Source organism: Salmo salar, chromosome ssa14, assembly GCF_905237065.1.
Source record: "Salmo salar chromosome ssa14, Ssal_v3.1, whole genome shotgun sequence".
Classification (NCBI taxonomy): Eukaryota; Metazoa; Chordata; class Actinopteri; order Salmoniformes; family Salmonidae; genus Salmo; species Salmo salar.
This window is the reverse complement of record NC_059455.1, coordinates 62854227-62882148: the sequence shown is the minus strand read 5'-3', so window position 1 is coordinate 62882148 and position 27922 is coordinate 62854227. Positions and strand designations below refer to the sequence as shown.

Genomic DNA, 27922 nt, shown 5'->3' with positions numbered 1-27922 from the left:
TTTGAAATGATTTATACTTTAACTTTTGATACTTAATTAAGTATATTTTAGCAATTACATGTGCTTTTGATACTTAAGTATATTTTACTTAGAGGGTGACTTTTACTTGTGGTGTCTACTTTTACTAAATTATGACAATTGGGTACTTTTTCCACCACTGATTATTGGAAGGGGTATGCTGCCTTATAACATTGGGGGATGTGCTCAGGGTCAATGCATCCTGGAACACAAACTCCGCTCTTGAATCCCCGTCACGTCATCGCCGTCTCGTGGCTTGTGAGTGTGTAGGCCACTCGCAAAAACCGAAAGGACCGATAAATACGACACACATCATCAATTTATTTTACATAAATGGCGACCGAAGGCGAATATGAGTCAATCCTGTGCGTTAAACCCGACATCAATGTTTATCGCATACCACCGAGGGCTACAAATCGTGGATACAGGTAAATGCAAAGGGTTGGCCCATTTTTGGGGTGTTGGACTAAAAGCGCGGTGCCGGTGGTTCTATCTGTGGTCATAGTGCTACATTGTGTGTCTATATCTGTCTGTTTGCTCAGATGATGTTTACCGCTGTCGATGTGTGTCTAATATTTGTTTTGCGTAGGCCTATGAGTCATTAATTATTCTGCCCCATTGGCAATATTGATGTTACACTCGCAAAGCTGGCACTATCAGTGCGGATGAATCGACAGTGAATGGCATGATATGTCTATTTGCGTGTGTTGCTTATCACCATAGTTTACCCAGAAAATGTATTGGTGTAATGCATTGACAGCAAATGTTATGTGAATGTATATAGGTGATAAATAGCCCTATATCCGTTGGCCAAGGCTAGCAATCATTCTACTACAGTCTTATTATGATAGTAACATTTTATTACAGAATTGCTCAAATAATGAAACCATTGTCTATTAAGGACAGCTGAAACAAGCAGTGCCAGCTGCCAGGGAGGATAAAAAGTAGTTTCAGCAGACTACTGTTTTCCGTTTGGCCTATATGTCTCTGTCCCAGTTAACTGTAGGCTAAATGGTTTTAATTGAGATTCTCTAAGACTGTAGATGATCTGATATGCTATTAATTGGGGTTTGTGATCTTCCTAATAGTCTTGCTTCAGCCTTCAGGCGTTATAAGAACAAGACAATTGGGTCAATTCAGAATTATCTCCATATTACACAGTACTATTTGTTACAAAAGCTGTCTGAGAACAGTTTTAAATAGGTACTGTTTACTGACCTTATGATATACTTCCTGTTTTGCTCTGTTATTGCCTACCTCTGACCTGGGTATTAACTGTAGGGCAGCAGACTGGAAGCTGGATGTGCCCGATTGGTCAGGGCGCATGCGGATCACGGCGAAGGGGAAAGTGGCCTACATCAAACTGGAAGACAAGGTCTCAGGTGAGAGAGTCATGAAACTGTGTGTGTGTGTTGCACAGCTGCCCCTATGTCCCAGCATTGCTCATCAGGCGCCCTTTCGATGTAGCCAGTAAAATTAACTTCATACAGCTGATCTGTGTGGTTTATTATTATGTTGTTTTCTCCTCCCATCCTGCAGGGGAGCTGTTCGCCCAAGCCCCTGTCACAGAGTATCCCGGCATCGCAGTTGAAACCGTAAGCGACTCCAGTCGCTACTTTGTTCTGCGAATACAGGATGGCAATGGTGTGTATATGAGTGAAAGCCCCTCCCTGTGCATTCATAGCTGTCAGACTTTTACACAGGTCATATAGTGTTATGTCAGCTTCCTTTAGCAGGTTAGATTGTTGAAAATACTACATGTCAACATCATGTCTCGGATCGCATTCGAATTTGTCAGCTCTCCTCAAATGTTAATTCACAATACACTCAGCTCCATGCCTATGCACTCATATAGCGATGTCAACCTACTCTCTCAGGCCGCAGTGCGTTCATTGGTGTTGGATTCGGGGACAGAGGGGACTCTTTTGACTTCAACGTGTCTTTGCAGGACCACTTTAAGTAAGTGATGGAAGCGGTCACTCCAGGGACAATGTGACTGTTAAGGCACTCAAACACTGGTGCTTCACCATTTCCCACTAATAACAAACACGCCGACTGTGGTCTGTCTGCAGCCAAAACTGTCATTGAGTACGCTTGTTCCAGATATTGCAGTTTCCAAAACAACTGATGTGACATTGCTTTTTCCAGTGTCAGTTCATATTAAATTGATTTTGTGTGTGTCTCACAGGTGGGTGAAACAAGAGAATGAGATCAGCAAAAACCCTCAGGGGGCAGCTTTGGGACCAAAGCTGGACTTGGGATTTAAAGAAGGACAAACCATCACCCTTAATATTGGGGTAAAGACCTGGAACAATTAAACTAGATTCTTATAGAAATTGTATAACAAAATCATAGCCTGTGCCCCTGGGGTCTGTTTGGGATTGGCCATTTAACTTTTCACCAATACCCAATATTCCTTAAGCGTTCCAATTTCAATATTTTCTCTATCATCCTTTCTCTTTACCAGCAAGGCAAAAAAAGGGATAAGCCACGCTCACAGGGGACAGGTGGGTCCGGTCTCCTACCGCCACCACCAAAAGGAAAGATGGCTCCTCCTCCTTCCTCTACCTTCTCCAATCACAACACAGTGCCTCAAACAGGAGGCCCAGAGATCGGTACAGCAGTTAAAACTCTCAATAAAGCCTTGATAAACTTTTCTCTATAGCTAAATAAAGCTTTGATTGTTTATTCTTTCTTTCTCCATTCAAAGGGGCTTTTTTTGGCATTGGAAACATATGTTAACATTGTTTATTTCACTTGCTTTGGCAATCACAAATTAACAGTTGAACACACAAAAGGGTCTCCTTTTCTCTCTCTAGGCTGTTTGCTAGATCTGGACAGTAGTAACTCCAACACTGTGGTCCAATCATCCAACCCCAGCACTGATCTTTGGGGAGACTTCTCCACTCCTGCAAGGTAACTTGTTACAACTGGCTGTGATGAGCTTATTTTAGCCCTTTTTCTTGTTATGCTATGACATACTGATATACCCTACCAGTCAAAAGTTTGGACACAACCTACTTATTCCAGGGTTTTTCTTTATTTTTACTATTTTATTCATTGTAGAATAATAGTGAAGACAAACTATGAAATAACACATATGGAATCATGTAGTAACCAAAAAAGTGTTAAACAAATCAAAATACATTTGAGATTCTTCAAAGTAGCCACCCTTTGCCTTGATGACAGCTTTGCATACTCTTGGCATTCTCTCAACCAGCTTCATGAGGTTGTCACCTGGAATGCATTTCAATTAACTGGTGTGCCTTCTTAATTTGTGGAATTTCTTTCCTTCTTAATGTGTTTGAGCCAATCAGTTGTGTTGTGACAAGGTAGAGGTGGTATACAGAAGATAGCCCTATTTGGTAAAAGACCAAGTCCATATTATTGCAAGAACAGCTCAAATAAGCAAAGAGAAATGACAGTCCATCATTACTTTAAGACATGACAGTCAGTCAATCTGGAAAATTTCAAGAACTTTCTTCAAGTGCAGTCGCAAAAACCATCAAGCACCATGATGAAACTGTCTCATGAGGACCGCCACAGGAAAGGAAGACCCAGAGTTACCTCTGCTGCAGAGGATGAGTTCATTAGAGTGATGGAGTGCTGCATCAGATGACCTGGCATCCACAATCACCTGACCTCAACCCAATTGAGATGGTTTGGGATGAGTTGGAGTGAAGAAAAAGCAGCCAAAAAGTGCTCAGCGTATGTGGGAACTCCTTCAAGACTGTTGGAAATGCATTCCAGGTGACTACTTCATGAAGCTGGTTGAGAGAATGCCAAAAGTGTGCAAAGCTGCCATCAAGGCAAAGGGTGGCTACTTTGAAGAATCTAAAATATGTTTTGATTTAACCTTTTTTTGTTGTTGGTTACTACATGATTCCATATGTGTTATTTCATAGTTTTGATGTCTTCACTATTATACTACAATGTAGAAAATAGTACAAATAAAGAAAAACCCTTGAATGAGTAGGTGTGTCCAAACTTTTGACTGGTACTGTACATGCTTGATGTTCTGTAACGCTGGTATTGCTATGAGTCAATCAGCCTGTAAAAATTGTGCCTTTATCTTCAGTTCTCTCCCTCCAACATCGCGACAACAGCACACTCTGAATTGGGGCCAGTTTTGAGTCCACGTCACTGCATTTTTTTTTTCTTTGATTCCATCGCCGAACGCACCGCCTCCCTCTGTCGCTACAATACAACAGAAAACTGTCCAAGAGACAAGGAACACCATGCACTTCTAGAATGTCTTTATAAAAACTATGAATGAATGTAGGCTATAATCTCCCAAAGTAAAAAAAAGAATAATCAAGTCATATTTGGGATAATAATGCAGATCTATCGCACATATTCAATGTTTGGTCATATGAGATTTATGGTAGGTCTTCAATACCGCCTAAGGGCTATGATGGTCTTCAATTTCCTGTTATCACAGGAGTAGCAGCAATATTACAGTACTGCTTTTTACCCAGACACAGTGCCCTCTTGTTAATGTTTACCTAATCATCACGACATGCTTGAATTATAGAGGGCAACCCATAAGGAGACATCCTTTCCCATATGGTTTTCTTCTGATCATAGTAGGGAAAAGGATTTGTAGTAATGAATTGTAATTGCTAGGACAGTAGCTCAATTCCATTTCTCCTCTCTTCTCCTGAGTGTGCATTTTTTCACTCCCCCCTCAAGGATTTAAAAGCATTGGATTAGTGTATGCATTGGCTGGAGGGAATCTACCATATTCCTTATGATTGCATACAAACTATAGGTGATGTTTGGGAGAACGGGAGAAACGGTGTAGAGCTCATATTGATGAACGTATCTGTTCCCATTGTACTGACCACCTCACACACTGAGCCTTTTTGAAGAGAGAAGAGCATGTATCTGTGTTTACTTTGTGGAGGACTTGACAGAGCGCTCTACAGTCCGTTTGTAGGTAGGTAATTGTGATGTAGTGTACATTGGATGAGAAATGGGTTAAAATGCATACTTGTAGTGAAAAGAATGACAAGTACATCGGTATAAAACGAATGATATGCGCAAAAGTGCTATTCAATGTTTCATTTGTCTGTTTATGAAATAAGTAGCCTGGGATGCCAGATCTGTGTTTGCCTACTCCTTTATCAATAGCCAATGCAGAAACCAATCTGGCAACCAGGCTGTGAAATATGATGATTGTCTAACAGTGTAATTTGATGAATCTATGACAACTTCAGCTATTGTTTGGGAGGATGTGCTGCTGTTTATTGATGAATGCTGTTGGGAGTGAATGACTAAAGTTGCCTCATGTCAATAGTGTTTGTTTACCTTCCCCAGAACATGGTTTCACATGGCTCTGTCACTGGATGCGTACTTATGATTTATTGCCTTGGTCGTCATTACTCATCATGACATGTGAAAGTGGCAATAAAAACCTTCAAAAGGAGTCGTGTGTCTGTGCATCTTATGGATGATGCATGGTAGAAAAAAAATGACGTTCATTAAGCATTGAGGGTAAAAAAAACGTTTGAAAGTTAGATTTAGTATTTTGTTAATATTTCGTGAGAATGTTCGAAGGGTGTTTTCTTACCTTCAAGGTTTTTCTTTATTTTCTACATTGCAGAATAAAGTGAAGACATCAAAACTATGAAAGGGAATTATGTAGTAACCAAAAAAGTATTGAAGAATTTAAAATCTAAAAATATATTTTGATTTGTTTAAAGTAGCCACCCGTTGCCTTGACGACTGCTTTGCACACTCTTGGCATTCTCTCAACCAGCTTCATGAGGTACATTTACATTTACGTCATTTAGGAGACGCTCTTATCCAGAGCGACATAGTCACCTGGAATGCTTTTCCAACAGTCTTAAAGGAGTTGTGTAATTTCTTTCCTTCTTAATGCGTTTGAGCCAATCGGTTGTGTTGTGAGAAGGTAGCCCTATTTGTTAAAAGACCAAGTCCATATTATGGCAAAAACAGCTCAAATAAGCAAAGAGAAACGACAGTCCATCATTACTTTAAGACATGTAGGTCAGTCAATCCGGAAAATGTAAAAAACTTTGAAAGTTTCTTTAAGTGCAGTTGCAAAAAAACATCAAGCGCTAAGATGAAACTGGCTCTCATGAGGACCGCCACAGGAAAGGAAGACCCAGAGTAACCTCTGCTGCAGAGGATTAGTTCATTAGAGTTACCAGCCTCAGAAATTGCAGCCCAAATAAATGCTTCACAGAGTTCAAGTAACAGACACATCTCAACATCAACTGTTGAGAGAAGACTGTGTGAATCAGGCCTTCATTGTCAAATTGCTGCAAAGAAACCACTACTAAAGGACACCAATAATAAGAAGAGACTTGCTTGGGCCAAGAAACACGAGGAATGGACATTATACTGGTGGATATCTGTCCTTTGGTCTGATGAGTCCAAATCTGAGATTTTTGGTTCCAACCTCGGAGTCTTTGTGAGACGCAGAGTAGGTGAATGGATGATCTCCGCATGTGTGGTTCCCACCTTGAAGCATGGAGGAGGGGGTGCTTTGCTGGTGACACTGTCAGTGATTTATTTAGAATTCAAGGCACACTTAACCAGCATGGCTAACGCAGCATTCTGCAGTGACATGCCATCCCATCTGGTTTGCACTTAGTGGGACTATCAAATGTTTTTCAACAGGACAATGACCCAACACACCTCCAGGCTGTGTAAGGGCTATTTGACAAAGAGGGAGAGTGATGGAGTGCTGCATCAAATGACCTGGTCTCCACAATCACCTGGATGAGTTGGACCACAGAGTGAAGGAAAAGCAGCCAACAAGTGCTCAGCATATGTGGGAACCTCTTCAAGACTGTTGAAAAGCATTCCAGGTGAAGTTGTTTGAGAGAATGCCAAGAGTGTGCAAAGCCATCAAGGCAAAGGGTGGTGACTTTGAAGAATCTGAAATATAAAATATATTTTGATTTGTTTAACACTTTTTTGGTTACTACATGATTCCTCATGTGTTATTTCATAGTTTTCAGTTCTACACTATTGTTCTGCAATGTAGAAAATAGTACAAATAAATAAAAACCCTTGGACGAGTAGGTGTTTCCAAACTTTTGACTGGTACTGTATGTCAAAGGTGTTAGAAAACATGGCTTCCCAAAATACATTCCAAAAATAGGATATTAATATTTCAAGTTTTACATTTGCATCCCTATATCCCCTGACAGGGATGTCAAATAGTTGTTGTAGCTGTCAACCTTTACCACTAGGGGGACAGCCCAATGCTGACCACCACAGAGCCACTTTGAATTGCTTTGTACATGCTCTGCTTTTGCAGTGGTGGAAAAAGTGCCCAATTGTCATACTTGAGTAAAAGTAAAGATACGTTTAATAGAAAATGACTCAGGTAAAAGTGAAAGTCACCCAGTAAAATACTACTTCAGTAAAAGTATTTGGTTTTAAATATACTTAAGTAACAAAAGTAAATGTAATTGATAAAATGTACTTTATTTATTTACAGATAGCCAGGGGCACACTCCACACTCCAACACTCAGACATCATTTACAAACGAAGCATTTGTGTTTAGGCAGTCCGCCAGATCAGAGACAGTAGGGATGACCAGGGATGTTCTCTTGATAAGTGTGTGAATTGGACCATTTTCTTGTCCTGCTAATCATTGAAAATGTAACAAGTATTTTTGGGTGTCAGGGGAAATGTATGGAGTAAAAAGTACATTATTTTCTTTAGGAATGTAGTGAAGTAAAAGTAAAAGTTGTCAAAAATTGTAAAGTAAAGTACAGATACAAAAAAAAACTCCATAAGTAGTGCTTTAAAGTATTTTTAATTAAGTGCTTACACCACTGTGCTTTTAACCTGCCACCCCAGCCTCAATATATCTACTCACACCTATATACTGTACACGGGACATGAAGGTTAACACAGGCCCACGCCGATTCCCGCGTTGGACTACCTCACATTATCTGAAGCACGAAAGGTTGAGAAGTTAAAGGCCCAGTGCAGTCAATGGGACTTTTTGGTGTTTTATGTACATGTATTTCCACACTGTTTTAGTGGGAGGGAGTTTTGGCCTTCCATGGTGACATCACCAATAAGAAAGCGAGTTCCAAACCTCAATGCCAATATCAGCAAATTTTCAGTTCCCCACTCAAACCACCCCCAGACAATCCTAGCAAAATACTTGCTTGATAAATTGCTCTTTGCTAAGAAGATGTTTTTGGAGGACATTTGAGAAATGGACATCTATCTCAAAGAAAAGAAAAATCAACATATTTCTTGAATTGTGTATCGGAGAGTGGTGGTAATCAAGCCATACTTCTGGAAAGTGGTCCTTCAAACAAAACTCCACCCCGTCGTAACCCCCAGCAGGTTTTGAAAGCCTCTGGTCCCATACTAGACAAAATGGAAATTTGTAGTGCTTTTAATAACCATTTTGCGTCAGCTAGCCATCTGTTTGAAAGGATCATCTATGAAAATGTATCTCATTCCACTAGAGGGAGTCCTTTAGTCACATCAGAACAGATTGTAGAGAATGAGGCAGACTCACATTTATTTGACCTTTATTTAACTAGGCAAGTCAGTTAAGAACAAATTCTTATTTACAATGACAGCCTAGGAACAGTGGGTTAACTGCCTTGTTCAGGGGCAGAACAACAGATATTTACCTTGTCAGCTCGGGGATTCAATCTAGCAACCTTTCTGTTACTGGCCCAACGCTCTAACCACTAGGCTACCTGCCGCCCCCACATCCTTTATTTTCATTTCAACCATTTGATTTCTATGATGTAATGTTTATGCAGGAGATGCTTCACTTGACCTCAAATCAAATCAAACCAAAGTTTATTTGTCACGTGCGCCAAATACAACAGGTGTAGACCTTACAGTGAAATGCTTACTTACAGGCTCTAACCAATAGTGCAAAGAAAAAAAATGTGTGTGTGTGTAGGTAAGTAAAGAAATAAAACAGTAAAAAGACATTTGAAAATAAGAGTAGCAAGGCTACATACAGACACCGGTTAGTCAGGCTGATTGAGGTAGTATGTACATGTAGATATGGTTAAAGTGACTATGCATATATAATGAACAGAGAGTAGCAGTAGCGTAAAAAGAGGGGTTGGCGGGTGGTGGGACACAATGCAGATAGCCCGGTTAGCCAATGTGCGGGAGCACTGGTTGGTCGGGCCAATTGAGGTAGTATGTACATGAATGTATAGTTAAAGTGACTATGCATATAAGATAAACACAGAGTAGCAGGGGGGGGCAGGGAGAGGGCACACAATGCAAATAGTCCGGGTAACCATTTGGTTACCTGTTCAGGAGTCTTATGGCTTGGGGGTAAAAACTGTTGAGAAGCCTTTTTGTCCTAGACTTGGCACTCCGGTACCGTTTGCCATGCGGTAGTAGAGAGAACAGCCTATGACTGGGGTGGCTGTCATAGCTCTCTGCCCCACTCATTGTTGAACCTCTAACCTGTATTTTTAACTTGACAAATTACTACTGGTGTTATCCCTAAGATTTGGAAAGAGCTGGGAGTTGGTCCAAATAAGAACTTTTTTAACTTCTCAGTCTATTCTACATTTCCACTAATCTGGTTTTAGACCTGGACATAGCACTGTTTCTGCCACTATGCTTGTTTCAGCTGATGGGTTAAATTGCCTAGATCACAAAAATCATTGTGCTGCCTTATTTAGAGACCGTTCCAAGGCCTTCGACACAGTTACCATTCCCTACTCATTCAAAAACAGTCTGAGATGGGCCTAGATAAGGAGTCTTGCAAATGGTTTAAGAACTATTTGACAGACAGGACACAATGTGTGCTTTCGGATGGTGTCAAGTCTAGTTTCCATGATATTATGCAAGGTTACTGCAGGGGTCGATTTTGGGACCTGTTCGCTTTACTCTTTATATAAAAAATATTGGGTCTATGTATTAAATCCTGTAATATTAATCTGTGTATAGATGCCATCGCACCGACTGTTGATCAAGGTATGTTAGAGCTGCGATCTGATTTAGTTACATCCCAGAAAGCCCTGGTTGATTTAAAACATTTCCTTAATGCAGGCAAAACTAAATATATGTTGTTCTCTAATTCACAGGAAAATATCTCACATGGGCTAGACATTCACTCATTGGATGCTTGGTTCTCTTATAGAGCGGGGTCCCGCCTATAAATATCTGGGCGTTTGGATTGATAACATCTAATATAAAAAAAAAGTATACAGATGAGCTAGTTAAAACTCTCTCTACGAACAGCAGGAAGCTGTCACGGATCCCTCCGGAACTTTCATTACGCAAAATGGATTCCCTGGTGCCGATAGAGCAGTTTAAAACTCTGTTGTTAATTGAGTTTACTGAAGCGTGCAATTGTTTCAATGTATTATTATAACTCTCTGTAATAACCTGATGTATTTATAGCTGTCTGGTAGTTTCTTAATCATTTTGTTGATGTAATTTTGTCAGGCACCATTGTAAATGAGACACTGGTCTCAATTGGGTTGCCCTGAATAAATAAAAGTATATACAAATATTTATTTTTTTAACCCAATAATTATTTGATATTGAAATAAAATCGCTGCATTGGACCTTTTTAATAGATCTGACACATTCGTCTCAAATACCAAGTTGACACAACAGGGTCAGGGGGACATGGGCACAGGGAACATCATGTGAAGAACACAGTGGACAGACAGATTGATAAGACTGTGACAACAAACCAGGCAGAGGCTGGAAGTCAATGAAGAGAAGGAGTGAGGGGGAGAGAGGGGGGAAGAGAGAAAGCGGTGGGGGTGAGAGGGGGTTAGCGTGACTCCATGACTGGTTGCTGGTGACATGACCTAGACAGACGAGAAGGAAGAGTGAGGGAGAGGTGAGGAACAGGGGGTCGGTGCATGAGCTCTCTGTGGCTGGTCGCTTTTAGCATTGCTGACAGAAAAAACGAAGGAAGGAGATGGATGGATAGTGAGAGTAATGAGAGAGATGGGAAAAAGGAGAGGAGGTACAGTCTCAATGACTTCCACTGAGCCTCATCTATCTCTCTCTATTCCCCCATCTGTCCCCATCCGTCCCAGGATATCGTTCAACTGATCAATTGGCAACACGTGGCTGATACACATGTACTCATAGTTCTGAGGAACGGGACTTGCAATGCTATTAGTCTGTCAATGCTTGGAAGATGACGTACTGTGAAAATACCAAGAGGGTCTGGACCAAGCTCAGTGTCAAATATCCTTACATTTTTCACATTCAAGGGATAACTTAGCCAAATTGTAAATTAGCATATTTGTTTCCTTAGTCTACTGGCTGCAATCCACACTTTGGTTATGTTCAACTAGCCACTGACACCAACTGCTAATATTAGCATTTTCTAACCAAAACCCATGTAAGTCAATGTCCCCCATTGGTATGGTTTAAATTTCATGTCCAAATCATCCAAAAATAAACTTCATTTGAACTACACAATCCCTTTCAGAGATGATTTGGACATGATATTTGAAGCATGCTAACTAGGGGACATTCATTATCCTACATTAGAAAATGATAGAATTAGTGGTTCGTTGTGGCAGAGGAAGGGATGTTGCTCTCAAAACACAATTTAACATGATGTTTCCATCGACTTGGTGGTTGTCAATTCCAAACAAACAATTTTTGGATAAATATGCTGTATTCGCTTTAGGTATTTGATTTAGGTGTTTTCAGTATTACCATAGAGCCTCGTTAATTCTGAAAATATATCTGAAACACCTTTCAAACACTTCAATCCAACTCATTTTATAAAAGTATCCTTTTCAGGAGGACGTGACTGAATAGCATCTTTGAAAAGTCACTTTATTATGTTATGTAATGTTATTCTTTACCTTGTATTTCAAATTATATTTGAGAGTTATAACATTTGTACACAAGCACATGAGATTCTAGTTCTGATTCCAATGCTCTCATGTCCTACATCCTCACAAACACAGGTCTGGTCGAAGGCGGTGCGGGGGTTCAGGTGTCAGACCGCAGAGTGACTGACTGCACTAGTCGTGTGCTAGGCCCATTAACAGACTTGTAGCTACTGGATGCTAATATTAACTTACCCATCAGAGACTGGCACCTTATGTAAAATTGTATGTCAACATTTAATACATATCTAGGAAACTCTAAGCGAAAGTACGTGACGGATCGATTTGAATTTAGTTGGCATGGGATGTTCTGATGTTGTGGCCACGAGAAAATACCTTTTAAACATACCTAAAATGCACTTTCTTGCCCCCCCCCCCTTCCTCACTCTCACACACACAAGCATACTTTTACAAGCACACACCATTAATGACTGGTATCAGGTGAAATGTCAGGAGTGAGCCATGGTTGTAATACTTTATTGGAGCTGTGCAGTGATCCTTCTCAGCCCCCTCCAACCCAGCCCCTCTCCTTCTCATGTGTAATACCCTAATTAAACTGTCCAGCCGTTAACGAGCCATAATTAACGAGTTTTGGCCGAGTGAGTTATAACCTGGTGTTGTTAGCCTGGCAGATGACAACTGTATTTTATCCATCCATATACATTTACTACTGTCTAGTGCCCCTTTTCTGCAGCCATTTTCTGCCCCTGGTTTTGCTCATAAAACCAGAGTTTTTACGCAAAGGACAACCCATTGTAGTGTAACCTATCTTGCATTGGGTGCTTCAACCTCAGTGTTTTACAAGGGGATCTGGAGTTGTATCACCCAGGACTCAGTTGTTTGTAAGGACCGGCTGTTGGTCTTTGGGATCTAATGTAGTCTATGGGTCAAGATTACTCAAACCCACTAGATGTTGAATTCTTGTACTGTTTTTTTCTAATTGGAGAAAGTGGTAAATATTGTCTTAGGTAACCATACCAAATGTAACATATCAGACTAATTTGAGTGTCCTGGATTTACATTTTAGTCATTTAGCAGATGCTCTTATCCAGAGCGACTTACAGTAGTGAATGCATACATTTCATACATTTTTTCCCGTACTGGTCCCCCGTGGGAATTGAACCTACAAATCTGGCATTGCAAACACCATGCTCTACCAACTGAGCCACACAGGACCAGGTTGTATGTAAAGTGTTAGGTAAGAATGATACAACCACAAGTTTTCCAGTTGCCTCGTGTTGGTTGAGTTACAGTTCTATAATATTTTGGTTTGACTGGGTAATGGTTCAACATACTGTACATGTAGATATCTTGCCACTGACCTCGCTGTCGTTTCCAAGAATTTGCAAGTGTCAAGAGAGCAAATGTATTCAAGCTAATAAATTGACTAGCCGAACACAGTCAGGCAGAATTGACCCATGTAGGGTTGTACACAAAGACTTATTACAATAGTCCTAAAGAATAACTATTTTATTGACAGACTTATTGTACATGGAGTTAGTGTGATATATGTGCATTGGAGTGTTTACTGTTCACGTACACTACCGGTCAAAAGTTTTAGAACACTTACTCATTTAGTGTTTTTTCTTTATTTTGACTTTTTTCTGCTGTACATTGTATGAAATAACACATATGGAATCATGTAGTAACCAAAAAAAGTGTTAAACAAATCAAAATATAGTTTATATTTGAGATTCTTCAAATACCCACCCTTTGCCTGTCACTGGATGCGTATTCATGACATGTGAAAGTGGCAATAAAAACCTTCAAAAGGAGTCATGTGTCTTTGTGCATCTTATGGATGATGCATGGTAGAAAAATAATTGACATTAATTAATCTTTGAGGGTAAAAAGTTTGAAAGTTTGAAAGTTAGATTTAGTATTTTGTTATTATTTCATGAGAATGTTCGACGAAGTGTGTTTTTTTGCCTTCAAGGTTTTTCTTTATTTTCTACATTGTAGAATGAAGTGAAGACATCAAAACTATGAAAGAACTTATAGGGAATGATGTAGTAACCAAAAAAGTGTTGAAGAATTTAAAATATAAAAATATATTTAGATTTGTTTAAAGTAGCTACGCTTGGCATTCTCTCAACCAGCTTCACCTGGAATGCTTTTCCAATAGTCTTGAAGGATTTCCCACACACACTGAGCACTTGTTGTCTGCATTTCCTTGACTCTGTGGTCCTACTCATTCTAAACCGTATCAGTTGGGTTGAGGTCGGGGGATTATGGAGGCCAGGTCATCTGATGCAGAACTCCATCACTCTCCTTCTTGGTAAAATAGTCCTTATACAGCCTGGAGGTGTGTTGGGTCATTGTCCTGTTGAAAAACAAATGATAGTCCCACTAAGCCCAAACCAGATGGGATGGCATATCGCTGCAGAATGCTGTGCCATGCAGTGTCACCAGCAAAGCACCCCCACACCATAACACCCTCCTCCGGTGGGAAATACACATGCAGAGATCATCCATTCACCCACCCCATGTTTCACAAGAAACCGAGGTTGGAACCAAACATCTCCAATTTGGACTCATCAGACCAAAGGACAAATTTCCACCAGTCTAATGTCCATTGCTTGTGTTTCTTGGCCCAAGCAAGTCTCTTCTTCTTATTGGTGTCCTTTAGTAGTGGTTTCTTTGCAGCAATTCGATCATGAAGGCCTGATTCACGCAGTCTCCTCTGAACAGTTGATGTTGAGATGTGTCTGTTACTTGAACTCTGTGAAGCATTTATTTGGGCTGCAATTTCTGAGGCTGGTAACTCTAATGAACTTATCCTCTGCAACAGAGGTAACTCTGGGCCTTCCATTCCTGTGGCGGTCCTCATGAGAGCCAGTTTCATCATAGCGCTTGATGGTTTTTGCGACTGCACTTGAAGAAACTTTCAAAGTTCTTTACATTTTTCAGATTGACATCTCTTAAAGTAATGATGGACTATTGTTTCTCTTTGCTTATTTGAGCTGTTCTTGCCATAATGTACTGGCCTGTCTCCTGGTAGCGCCTCCATGCTCTGAACACTACGCTGACAGACACAGCAAACCTTCTTGCAACAGCTCGCATTGATGTGCCATCCTGGATGAGTTGCACTACCTGAGCCACTTGTGTGGGTTGTAGACTCCGTCTCATGTTACCACTACAGTGAAAGCACCGCCAGCATTCAAAAGTGACCAAAACATCAGCCAGGAAGCATAGGAACTGAGAAGTGGTCTGTGGTCCCCACCTGCAGAACCACTCCTTTATTGGGGGTGTCTTGCTAATTGCCTATAATTTCCACCTGTTGTCTATTCCATTTGCACAACAGCATGTGAAATTTATTGTCAATCAGTGTTGCTTCCTAAGTGGACAGTTTGATTTCACAGAAGTGTGATTGACTTGGAGTTACATTGTGTTGTTTAAGTGTCCCTTTATTTTTTTGAGCAGTATATATTTTTATTTGTTTACACTTTTTTGGTCACTACATGATTCCAGATGTGTTATATTATAGTTTTGATGTATTCGCTATTATTCTATAATGTAGAAAATAGTAAAAATAAAGAAAAACCCTTGAATGAGTAGGTGTTCTAAAACTTTTGACCGGTAGTGTATTGATGGTATGAGAAAGAGAGCTGACAAGACTACATGTTCATGTGTGGTCTGTTCAAGGAATTCACCCATTGTTTGTGATAATGTGGACTGAAAGTGTGTGTGAGTGGGTTAAGCGAATGCTGTGTGTGAACTGTTTGAGAACTTTGTAGGCTCACAAGTGAGAAAGGTGCAGAGCAGGGGGTTGGGGATGATGATGGTTCGTCTTGGTTAATAAACTGCTGCCGGTCTATTTTTAAATATGTCTGTGGTGGCACCCTGGGAAGATCTCTTTGTGTGTGTTTGGTACTCTGTGTGTTAGTGTCTGTATGTGAGGGTGTGTGTTTGTATGAAGGCCTATGCATACCTGGGGGTCATATTATGGTTATTAAATAGTGTTCAGTTACTCGCACACCACAATGCAAATGTGTCATAACAAGCAGCCATTTTGTTCCAATCTTCCCTGGATCTTGTTTGTCATGATAAGTGAATGACAGTCACTGTGTCGTCTTGTGGAGTGAGATGGTCCCAAACACATAAAATGGCCTCCATATTTCCGTCCATTTGCAATGGGGATAAGTTCTGCTGACATTGTGCATTATTATGGGCTTTTGGAGCACCCTGCTGTGCAGACAAGCAGATTTATGTTGTATCATAATTCCGGTTCCTTCTATGGCGAGGAGTATGGCTACTTGTTGAAGGTCAACTGCCTACTGCATGGAGTTCACATTATGGAGTGATAGTCATGTCCCACTAGGCACAGACGTCAGTTCAACGTTTAGTTTTGATTTACATTTGGTTGAGTTAACCTGAATTCAACGTGAAATCAACAAAACATGTCACCTTGTCATTGGATTTAGGTTAAAAGTTGGGTGAAAAAGACTTAATTCCCTTACGTTGATGACTTTTGCTAATCCAGTTTTCCACGTTGATTCGATGTCATCACATTACATTTTTGTTGTTGAAATAACATGGAAACGATGATTCAACCAGGTTTTGCCTAATGTGGTGCTTGCAGTTGCTGTTGTTATTCTACTTTCCAAGTCAAATAATAAAATTTAAAAAAAATCTGAAATCTGGTCAATTTTCTGTCACGATTCTCTAACACAGAACCCAGAAGCAGACCAGGACAAGGTGAGTAAAATGAAGGTGAGTATTTATTGGTAGTCTTGATGTGTAAATTGAATAATCCTGGAGACGGAACGGCAGCGGAGCTGAGTTGATGAGAGTGAACGGGTTGATCCAATGAAGTCACTGAATCCACCGACGGCCAGGCAAGGGAGTTGAATGTTCCGGGAGAATGACTGTAGACAGAGTAAACGGGAGTGAGCAACCGACAACAAGTACAGAATAACAAAACAAGCTCAGGAAACATGACGCTGATACGCTGGCACAACATACTGTTCGTTGCTAACGATCCGGCAGGGAATGGATGTCAGGTCAGGGTTTATGAAGAGGTGATGATCAGGACCAGGTGTGCAGATGGTTGATGAGATGCAGGTGCGGGTAATCAAAAGTTCTCCCGCCTATCTTCGTCGCCTGGCAACCAGACAGGGTGCGTTCAGGAACCTCAGACAAAAGACTCCAAAACAAAAAAAACAGTCAGCTCAGGCAGAAAACAGACTCAGGAAGCGGGATTCCTGACATTTTCTTGCTTAACTTAATACAGTAGAGTAGCCAGATAACTTACTGTAGAATCAACACAAAATGCAGAAGACTTTAACATTTGTAAATATCATAGCAATCTAGAGAGGTAGGCACAGGAAAACTTTGAATTTATGAGTTTAATCCAAATGATAACTCATAATAAAATGTTTATTAGACTCAATTCCAACCACAAGAAATTATATGACATACAGATGACATTTACATATTTAAAAAAACATTAGAATACAGAAACACCATCATCAAGTCACACTTAGAATTAACTAGATTGAACACATCAAAATTATAATTATAAAGTGCTTACAAGTCCCTAAAGTAGCCAATTGCAGCTGTGTCTATCCCCAAATGCTATAAAGTATCAACAATGACTTGATGGCTATTTATCGTACAGTAAGTGCAACTGTAGTGGTATTATATACTGTACAATGTCTTTTTAAGCACCAATGTGACACATCAGAGGATATGTATTGTCTTCTGGGAGGTCAAAAAATATTGTCTCTTTCACCTCTGAGTTTGTGAGTTCATGATCGTGTGTCGCCACTCCTATATCCCTCTCCCCTTCCCTCCCTCTCTTTCTCGTTCCTGATGACCTCTCGCCCTCTGATTGTCTTCCTCTCCTCCTCCAGCTGTATCTTCTCCTTCACCTGCAACCAGTCTCCTCCGAGGTAGCCCAGCACATCGTCGGGCCTACCGCGAAGCCCAGGCTGCGGGTGAAGTAGTGTCAGGAAAAGGGAACTGGCCAGTGGGGTGAAACAAGCAAACTGGGGGGCGACCGGATGGGATTTTCTCTTGCTCCGATTCTGCTTGTCTTCATCCAAACTCATCGTGATGTCCTCATCTTTTCCTTCCCCCCATAGGTCTAGTTCATCGTCCTGACCATCTTGATCGTTCTGCTGGTCAAACCACTCTTGGTACTTGATGTAAGAGCGGTCGTCGGACGCAGTCTGCGTCCAGGGTAGACTGCCAGTCAGCATGGCGTAAATGAGGATCCCCAAGGCCCAGCAGTCTGTACTGGCCTCCACCGACACCCACACCCTCTTGATCTTGTTCTCCAACCCATTTCCTCCATCAGGTTTTGATGCAGTATTATGTCTACTATCCTCCGACTCCTTCGCCATCTCTGCCTCGGGCGTACAGTAAGCAGAACTATACCACACACCAGGTACCTTGGTTCCCGTGGCCTTGGCCATACCGAAGTCGCCCAGTTTGACCCAGCGGCAGGCAGCGTCGACCAGGAAGATGTTCTCGGGCTTGACGTCGCGATGGACGAAGCCCAGGGAGTGGAGGTGGGTTAGGGCACCGCACAGCTGGGAAACCACCCTCTGGACGCAGTCCTCCTCCACACCCACCTGAGACATAGACATAGGCACAGTTGAACTACATTTCCCATTCTGTTAGTTACCAAAGATTCATAAGAGAACACTGACAAATGTCTCATGGGAGTGGAAGTTTTTTTACACATACTGTATATTATACCTCAGGGACAATGACGTCGTATAGATCACCGAAGAGGCTGGCTTGCTGGGCAAAAACGTAATGTGAGGGGGTGGAGAAGGCAATGCCCAGGGCCTTGGTCAAGGACGGGTGGGTGCAGAAGGAGAGGGAGAGGTTATACTCTCGCAAAAAGGAGAAGAGATTTGTGGAATCACGAGGAAAGAACTTCAGGGCCATTGGAGTTCCTTGAGGGAAGGAAGAGAGAGAAAAGTGATCAGAACAAAAGAAAGAAAGACATTCTGGAGATATGAGGCCAGGCAAACTGGGGTTAGGATTAAAACAGATCCATAGTTGACCTCTTTTCCGATGTACAGCCAACATGACCTTCCCGTACGACCCCTCCCCTAACATCTTGACCACCTGGAAGTGGTCCGAGGTCTCCAGGGATGTAAGCGACTGGGCCGTGAGATGGCACATCTCGTCCAATAGTCTCGTGGCAGCCTGCGGAGATGGGAGCATAGCAGATATCTGTCGTGATACTTATCACTAAACCAGATGTAAAGACTTCCCTTTATAGCCCTATGAATGGCTTGATGGACAGTTTTTGGACACCTCCTATTTCAACAAAGCCTTTGATTTATTCTGATTGGTTGTTGTCTTTTCCATTGATTGGCACCAGGAGAGCTATTGTGGGATTTTTCTGTATTAGCCGACCGGATTGACCCCAAGACACCCCATTAGTACATATCTGTGGCATAGCTAGCTCCACAGGGTTAAGCCCAGCCCAGACCCCTGCCAGCACGGCATTACCTGAATAGCCTGTAGGGACATGGATTTAACACCTTGGTTATGTAACTTTGTGTTGGGGAAAGAGAGTTGTGTGGTTTGGGATTAAGCTTGTCCTGTCCTCTACCCCACTTCTATCTACTACTCAATATGGATTACAATAGTGGAACGTTCTGTATCAATAGTGTAAGCAGAAACAGTACGGACTGATATGAATATGAATCAATATAATGGGTAAACACTTTGTAAAACCTATCATGAAAAAGCATTAGTAAACTGTTAATAAATAGGAATTTCATTATTTACAAGGATTACAAGGATTACAATTCATAAGCTTTCATAGCATTTATAATCATTTATAAAGCATTTAGAAACATGTATAATAATTTACAATGTATTATAAAGTGTTACTGAATAGTGTATACTACATATTCAGTTGGTTGTATCTAATAACCTGCTGTCTAGTATCAGTGACACGTGTGATAGCATTTTGTCACAAAATGGGGACATCTCACACCGCTATGAGGCAGAAATGTTGCTTGCATTTATACAGCTCAATATTAACTGGCTATTTACATTTTTATTTTTGATCCTAAATGAAAATTCAATGAAATATAAATACTCTTAAGCTTTATGAGTACATTTGTGTGTGGGGGGGGTGTTGCATTTATGCATGATGTAAATTCTAAATTGGCGTAGTCGGCAAGGAAAATACACTATTGTAATGGAGGCAGTACATGCATTAGAGACTGGACCCCCGTTGTTGATATAACAGTGCAATAAAAGGGAATTTCCTATTAATACATTTCGGGGAAAAAATGTATGAAGTAAAACTGGATTAAATCAATTCCAGAAGTTGTCAGCATCTTAGAAAACCTCTACAAATGTCTCCCTAAACCTTGATGAATATTGGCTGAATGAAACACATTGCTCCTAATTCTTTCTTGGTTGCAGAGGAAAATGGGGTTGAGAGGTGGGTTTACTTACTGTCATTTTGGCTCTGTGGTTGACTTCACACTGATATTGTGATGTTCCTCACAGACAGGTTGCAGTGAATCTGTATCCCTGCCCACATCTACCAAGTAGTGCACCTTTCAGAAGTGCTTCCACAAAACATAAGCTGCGCTGTAGCGCTTCCAATCACAAGGTAAAAGAGTTCTCTAGTGCTCTAGAGATTTTGTCGAATAGTTGTCCGTGTCTGTCTTTCTCGGCAAAGGCCCTTCTATCTCTGCTGTTTGTGCATTTTGATATCTCCTCCCCTACTTTAATCCTTACATTATCTCGCTCCCCTGTTCCTCACCTCCTGCACTCCTCCCTCATTCTCTCCCTCCTTCCGGATTCTCTGGTGAGCTGTCTGTCCCATCAGTCGAAAACCAGCCACTCCCACTGGTGGCTTCCCTCCCTGTTGTGGAGCCCAAGGCCAGTCAATGTTTTGAGTTTGATCTGTCAGTCAACAAATGAATGCCCGTGTCTATCGTGTGTCTATCCAAACACTTATCTAGACACTCTCTCTTTTTCCACTCTCTCTCTCTCTCTCTCCCTCCACTCTGGCTGCATTTCACCTTTGAAGAGAAGCGAGAGAGGGCATGCCACTCTGACAAACCTGGGCTTGGATAACCATCTGTGTGTGACCTGGGCTTAACAACTGGCACACACTCCGTCACAGGCTTTCAAATGACTGCCTCTTTTCCTCAACTTGTCCACCTGTTTTGTCCTCTTTCATTCCTTCTGTCTTTATTCTGTCTTTCTGTCTGTCTTTCAGTCTGACTTTTTGTCTTTGTTTTTCTTTCTTTCTGTCTTTGTCTGTCGTTCTTTATTTTTTAATTAGTTCTTTCTGTCTTTCTTTCTGTCTTTCTTTCTGTCTTCCTCTCCAACTCCCTCTCTCCCCTCATTTGACAAACCGAACAGCTGCAGGGGGTCACGCACCAAAACAACTTTATAGTGCGATCCTCTCGTACCTTGAGTGCCTGCCAACTCTATTTCCTCCAGCTTGCCAACTATCCAACTATCTCCCCCACCGCCACTCATCCGACCACCAGCTATTCTGCCCAACATCTTTTCTAACCCCTCCAGCCCCCCTTGGGGCAGATACATTTCTCTGTGCCTCGCATTACCACGCAACTTACAACTGTACTGTCACTTTAGCTGTGTTAGCAATATGTCCTCAGTGTTACATGTTCATGCGTAGCAAAGTTCTGGGTGACACTTCATTTAAAGGGTACCTACAGCAGCCTGATGGTCTGGGGTTACAAGCTATTGGCCAGTCTTTTATTTTTTTTTACCATGATGCTCCTATACTGTCCATGTCTGAGTGATGGAAGTGGGGAGAACAGTCCGTGGCTCGGGTGGCTGGTGTCTCTGATGATCTCCTTGGCCTTCCTGCGACACCTGGTGTTGTAGGTGTCCTGTAGGGCAGGCAGTGTGCACCCAATCGTGTGTTCGGCTGAGCTTTCCACCTTCTGGTAGCTCCTTGCGGTCAGCGGTGGAGTTGCCGTAGCAGATGTGATGCACCCCGACAGTATGCTCTTGATTGCGGTCCTGTAGAACACTGTGAGGGCCACACTGTGAGGGCCGTCGGAGACAGGCACATTTTCTTCAGCCTCCTAAGGTTGAAGAGTCACTGTCGTGCCTTCTTCACCACAGTGTCCGCGTGATTCAACCATTTCAGCTCCTCTGAGATGTGTACGCCACGGAACGTGAAGTTTTTAACCGTCTCCACGGCGGTGCTGTTGCATCGAGTGGAGTTTAGTCCCAGGGCTGTGAGCTTTGCGGTGAGCTTAGAGGGCACTATGGTATTGAAGGCCGAGCTGTAGTCGATGAACAGCATCCTCACATATGCATTCCTTTTGTCCAGGTGGGCGAGGGCAGTGTGCAGTGAAATGGCGATTGTGTCGTCCGTGGCTCTGCCGGGCGGTAGACGAATTGGAGAGGGTCAAGTGTGTCGAGGAGGGAGGAGGTGATATGGTCTTTGACTAGCCTCTCGAAGCACTTGATGATGACGGAAGCGAGTGCTACGGGTCGATAGTACTGCTATGAAAGCCTTATAAATGTGTTATGAAGTCATGATGTAGATACAATTCAATTAAGTTACACAAACAGTATGTCCGTTTATTTAGAATGATGTATAGAAATGCAGGACAACATGGTAATAAATCACTGTCTTTTTATTTTAGATGGGTAAATCCCATGGATATTAGAAAGTATTTGTATAAAAATATGTGATGCCAGCATCAGAAATATAATAGGCTCAGATATGAGACACTTGGTTAATAAATAACTGTACATTCAGTAAATACAATACAAAACAGGGTCATGGGCTCATTCAGATTTAGGGTTAGGGTTAACCCTAATTCAATCACATTCTTCAGTAACAGCACTGTAATAAGGATATTATAAATGACTGTATATTAAAGAAGAAGAATTTTCATTTCAACATATAAACGAGCTAAGACCAAAGGGAGAGGTAAAAAGCAATTGACCTTATAGAGTGCATTATGTTTGAAAGAATGACGTTGCAGTAAGCTGAATCTTAAGTACTCAAGTTGAACACAATTCGCAATCACAGTAAGTAAGCATACTTACCGCGGCAAAAACCTTGAGTTAAATTGATTAAGATAACACTGCTTTCGAGGAAGGCATTTGTTGTTGCACAGAGTGGGAAACTTTATGTCAAAGGCGCTGAACCTTTGACCTAAGGAGGAGCAACACTCTGGTTGACCATTGACAGTAGAATCGTAACCGCTCAGGAATCTCGTAGGAGAGGAGGGCCACATCCCAGGCTTTGAGTTGTGTTGGGAAGGAGGGGATGGAAATCTGGGGTAGTGTGCATGCAGTCTATAATGGGGGAGGAAAGGGGGTGGGAAAAGTTAGAATGGTGCGAACTAAGAATTGTATGTTACTGTAAAATATGACTCCTGAACATACCACAGTGAATTATCCAAATCCAAACAGCTTTTCCGTGTGTTATATTATATAGATGTTCTTTACACACAGTGACTAAGCTAAAATGCTTGGGTACATTGAGCCTATACTCTGATCTAAGGTCGGTCACATACTCCCTCACTTATGGATAAGGTTTGGAATTTGAGCGCGTAAGTGGATCCTAGAACTGTACCCAGAGTATATTGCGCTACCTACCTGCTGCAGTGCAGTAGAACAGAAGCTTGAGAGATTATGCAGGCCTTTAGCGACCTCTACTGTCTTGGGAGAGACTGGCAAGCTCATATTGACTCGGGCGTCAATCATCCAGTCAACATGCAGTTTAAAGGAGAAGAGATCCGTGTAAAGTTGTGAGAGGGAGTCGTTTAGCTGGGAGAGGGAAGAGAGGGCGACAAGGTGTGAATTCCGAAGACTGGGGACTTGACACTGTGTTTTAAACGCTTACATCCTATTTAGTACAATGTCAAAAAAAGTTTCTGAAAGTGTACCTGGAGAATTTATAAAGCATCACTGAAGAATTCCTCACAGTAGATTAAATAAACTGAGCAGTGATGAATTATGGAATACATTTATGTTGCTTTAAGTCACTACATTTACAAAACCTGGTCACTTTCAGACAATTGGCACTGAATACCGCTCCTTGCAAAAGTATTCCGACCCATTGGATTTCTTCACATTTTGTTGTCTTATAAAGTGGGATTAAAATGTATTTAATTGTCATTTTTTTGTCAACAATCTACACAAAATACTATTTGTAATGTCAAAATGGAGGAACAATTATACAAAAATAAATAAATATGACTACAAATTAAATAACTAAAATATAGTTGTTGTAGAAGTATTTAACATGTTAGGAACACCTTTGACATTGATTACAGCTGTGATTCTTCTTGGGTAAGTCTCATAAGAGCTTTGCACACCTGTATTGTGTAATATTTGCCCATTATTCTTTTCAAATTCCCATTTATTTTCATCCTGAAAAACTCCCCAGTCTTTGTGGATGTCAAGCATACCCATACCATGATGCGGCCACCACCATACTTGAAAATAAGGAGGCAGTTACTCAGTGATGTATTGTGTTGGATTTGCCCCAAACATAATGCTTTCAATTTAGGCCAAAAAGTGTATTATTTTGCCGTGTTTTTTTTGCAGTAATAATTTAGTGCCTTGTTTTTTCAGATCACTTTCAGATCAAGTATTTGTATTGATTTGTGGATTATTGCTGATATGTGGATTAATTGCCATTTTTCTGAAGCAAACATATCTGAAAAACATTAACCAGACAAGTCCCAATACATCTTGCACTGTTTGAGTGAATCAACTTGATTCATTGTCTTTGCATGTTTTTTTGCCGTGATATTTCACTATGTCATTTAGGTCATTATTGTGGAGTCCTTAAAATGTTGTTGATCAATGGCCTCGTGATGACATCCCTAAGCAGTTTCCTTCCTGTCCTGCAGCTCAGTGCAGAAGGACGACTGCATCTTTAATGTGTCTAGGTGGTTTAATACATTAAGGACATCATAATTATTAACTTGATCATGCTTAAAGATATTTTCAATGTCTGATTTGTTATTGTTACCCATATACCAATCACTGCTCTTCTTTATGATGCTTTCGAAAAGCTCCCTGGTGTTTATAGTTCAATCTGTGCTTGAAATTCAATACTTAACTGAAGGACATTTACAATTGTGGTAAAGGAACTTTTACAAATTAATTCAAAATTAAAAGTTGAAATGTCTTGAGACCTTAGTATTAAACCCCTTCGTTATGACTAGCCTAAATAACTTCAGGAGTAAAAATGTGCTTAGCAAGTCAGATAATAAGTTGCATGGACTCCCTCTGTGTGCAATAATAGTGTTTAACAAGATGTTTTAATGACTACCTCTTCTCTGTATCCCACACATACAATTATCTGTAAGGTCCCTCAGTCGAGCAGTGAATCTCAAGCACAGATTCAACGACAAAGACCAGGGAGGTTTTACAATGCCTCGCAAAGAAGGGCACCGATTGGTAGATGGGTACAAAAAAGAGCATACATTGAATATCCCTTTGAGCATGGTGAAGTTATTAATTACACTTTGGACGGTCAATACACCCAGTCACTGCAAAGATACAGCCATCCTTCCTAACTCAGTTAACAGAGAGGAAGGAAAACACTCAGGGATTTCAAAATGAGGCCAATGGTGATTTAAACATTTTACATGTACATTTTAGTCATTTAGCAGACGCTTTTATCCAAAGCAACTTAAAGTAGTGAGGACATACATTTTCATATTTTTTGTTCCATACTTAACAATTTCCAGAGTGAAATGGTTGTTTTAGGAGAAAACTGAGGATGGATCAACAACATTGTAGTTACTCCACAATACTCAACTTTTTTTGTCCTGAATACAAAGCATTTTGTTTGGGGCAAATCTAACACAATATATTACTGACTACCACTCTTCATATTTTGAAGCATGGTGGAGGCTGCATCATGTTATGGATATGCTTGTCATCAGCAAGGACTAGGGAGTTGTTTAGGATAAAAAGAAAAGGAATAGATTTAAGCACAGGCAAAGTCCTAGAAGAAAACCTGGCTCAATCTGTTTTCCAACAGACACTGGGAGACAAATTCACTTTTCAGTAGGAAAATAACCTAAAAGGCAAGGCCAAATATATACTGGAGTTGCTACCCAAGACGACGTTGAATGTTACAGAGTGGCCTAGTTACAGTTTTTACTTAAATTGGATTGAGTATCTATGGCAAGACTTGAAAATGGCTGTCTAGCAATGATCATTAACCAACTTGACAGAGCTTGAAGAATTTTTAAAAGAATAATGGGCAAATATTGTACAATCCAGGTTTGCCAAACTATTAGAGACTTCCCCAGAAAGACTCATTGCTCTAATCACTCCCAAAGGTGATTCTAATAGGGGGACTCATGGGGTTGAATACTTATCTAATCAAAATATATTAGTTTTATTTTCCATTAATAAAAAAAAACATGTTTTTCTTCCACTTTGACATTGCAGACAAGAAATGACAATTACATCCATTTAATTCCCACTTTGTAACACAACAAAATGTGGAAAAAGTCAAGGGATATGCATATTATTTGAAGGCACTGTAGTTATTTAGAGGGCGCATGCAATAAGGACTGGACTTGAGAAGACGCATACATACCTTTAGTGAACTGAGGTGATTTACTGTGTGCTCCATCTCGGGAAGAGAGTCTAGATTGTACTCTGAAAGCTCCATACCGCTGAACTCACTTTCCCTCTAAATGAAGAGGACATAGATAAGAGTTAAATTGGATGGCCACAGAACGAGAGTGTGTTGACTAGCAATGACTGTGCTGTGCCTACCGAACTATGGTCAACTCACTCACCTGTAGATTCCTTGTCAGCATCTGCAGGCTTCTCATTTGCTGGACCATCACTGTCAGATGGGCACAGAGGGGGCACTTTTGGGTGGGGCGTGACCAGGAAAGGACCAGCAGCTGGGCTAATAGCAGCAACAGGAGGAGAGACTGTGTGGAGTCCAGGCACACTGCAGAGGTAAGAAATAAATAATCATTTTAGAGAGCTACATTAAATGTGGCATTGGATCAGGGTTACATTCAAGATCACAGCATTCATCAACGTTTCAAAAAAGGTTTGTTATTCAACAATTGCTAAGTGGTGGTACCAGACCACATGGTACCAGACCACAGGGTTGGCCTACATTCTAGTGAGTGGACACACTGATTCGTTACCACGTAACAGGTTTTTGTCTTCCCAGAGAGCAAGAAACCATTATGGAAACAGATATTTCTTTTAACTTGGCCCCCCCACACCCCCCCCTCACTTTGGTGTAGCTTGCCTTTAACATGAGATGCCATATGCTACCATGAACGGGAAATACATAGACCTGATAGCTTCCATTTGAAAAAGAGGTTGCGTTTGAAAAAGGGGTCATCCAATCAGCATGGAGTGCAACTGTTTCATCATTGACTCATCAAGCCGACAACTTCAAAGAACCTTTTCTAGACTATGTGGTTATTGCTAGCAAGCATTATGGCTCTGAATCAGTAGGCTAGTGATTCATTTGATGATATCAAATCACGAAATGACAAGCAATGATGCCAACTGTTTTCTTAGCCAGCAGACTGCAACCAAACCTTCATATAAATCACCAACCAGAACTAAACAAGATATTGCAGTTGAAGCCAAGTCATTGATGATGAATGCTGAGTATGTTGTGGTAGGCATCTTACCTTCCATGTGACCGTGAATAAGTGAGATGGAATCTGTCTGAGCTACATGTTGATGATCAGTACAGTACATTGCCAGTAGAATAATACGGTAGCAATTCTTTTTTTCATTTATAAATGTGTTATTCAATGTGTATCTATGGGCTATAGAAGTAAAGGCCAAATTCAATATTTTATCAAATAAAAGACACCTAAAGGGGTCCTAAAATTCTAAATCGCTAACTTATCCATCTTAAAACAATTCCAAATATTAGTTTAGAACACCCTCCCCCCAAGTTAAAAACAGATAAAATAAATAAAGAGTGTTAACCATTTCCTGTGCAGTCATTTCTTTGAAAAATGTATGTCCCTTTTGCACTGTCAAAAAGCTATTCCTGACCCAGTATTTATACTGTACAACTGATTCAGAAAGCGCTGCACTG

The 27922-nt window shown here is 41.0% G+C and overlaps 2 protein-coding genes across 2 annotated transcripts; one reads left to right on the top strand and one right to left on the bottom strand.

The window, feature by feature from the left end:
- Positions 1–179: 179 nt before the first annotated feature.
- LOC106570010 (adaptin ear-binding coat-associated protein 1) lies at positions 180–5446 on the top strand. The gene is made up of 8 exons (XM_014141866.2): positions 180–446; positions 1300–1400; positions 1558–1662; positions 1896–1977; positions 2207–2315; positions 2486–2633; positions 2838–2934; positions 4097–5446. Exons 1-8 carry the CDS (start codon positions 352–354, stop codon positions 4149–4151), a joined length of 792 nt encoding a protein of 263 aa, XP_013997341.1. The 5' UTR covers positions 180–351; the 3' UTR covers positions 4152–5446.
- An 11789-nt stretch (positions 5447–17235) lies between these two features.
- On the bottom strand, positions 17236–21010 carry LOC106570167 (serine/threonine-protein kinase SBK1). The gene is made up of 4 exons (XM_014142204.2): positions 20311–21010; positions 18894–19038; positions 18580–18782; positions 17236–18452 (listed from the first exon to the last, which is right to left on the bottom strand). Exons 1-4 carry the CDS (start codon positions 20314–20316, stop codon positions 17625–17627), a joined length of 1182 nt encoding a protein of 393 aa, XP_013997679.1. The 5' UTR covers positions 20317–21010; the 3' UTR covers positions 17236–17624.
- Positions 21011–27922: the final 6912 nt, after the last annotated feature.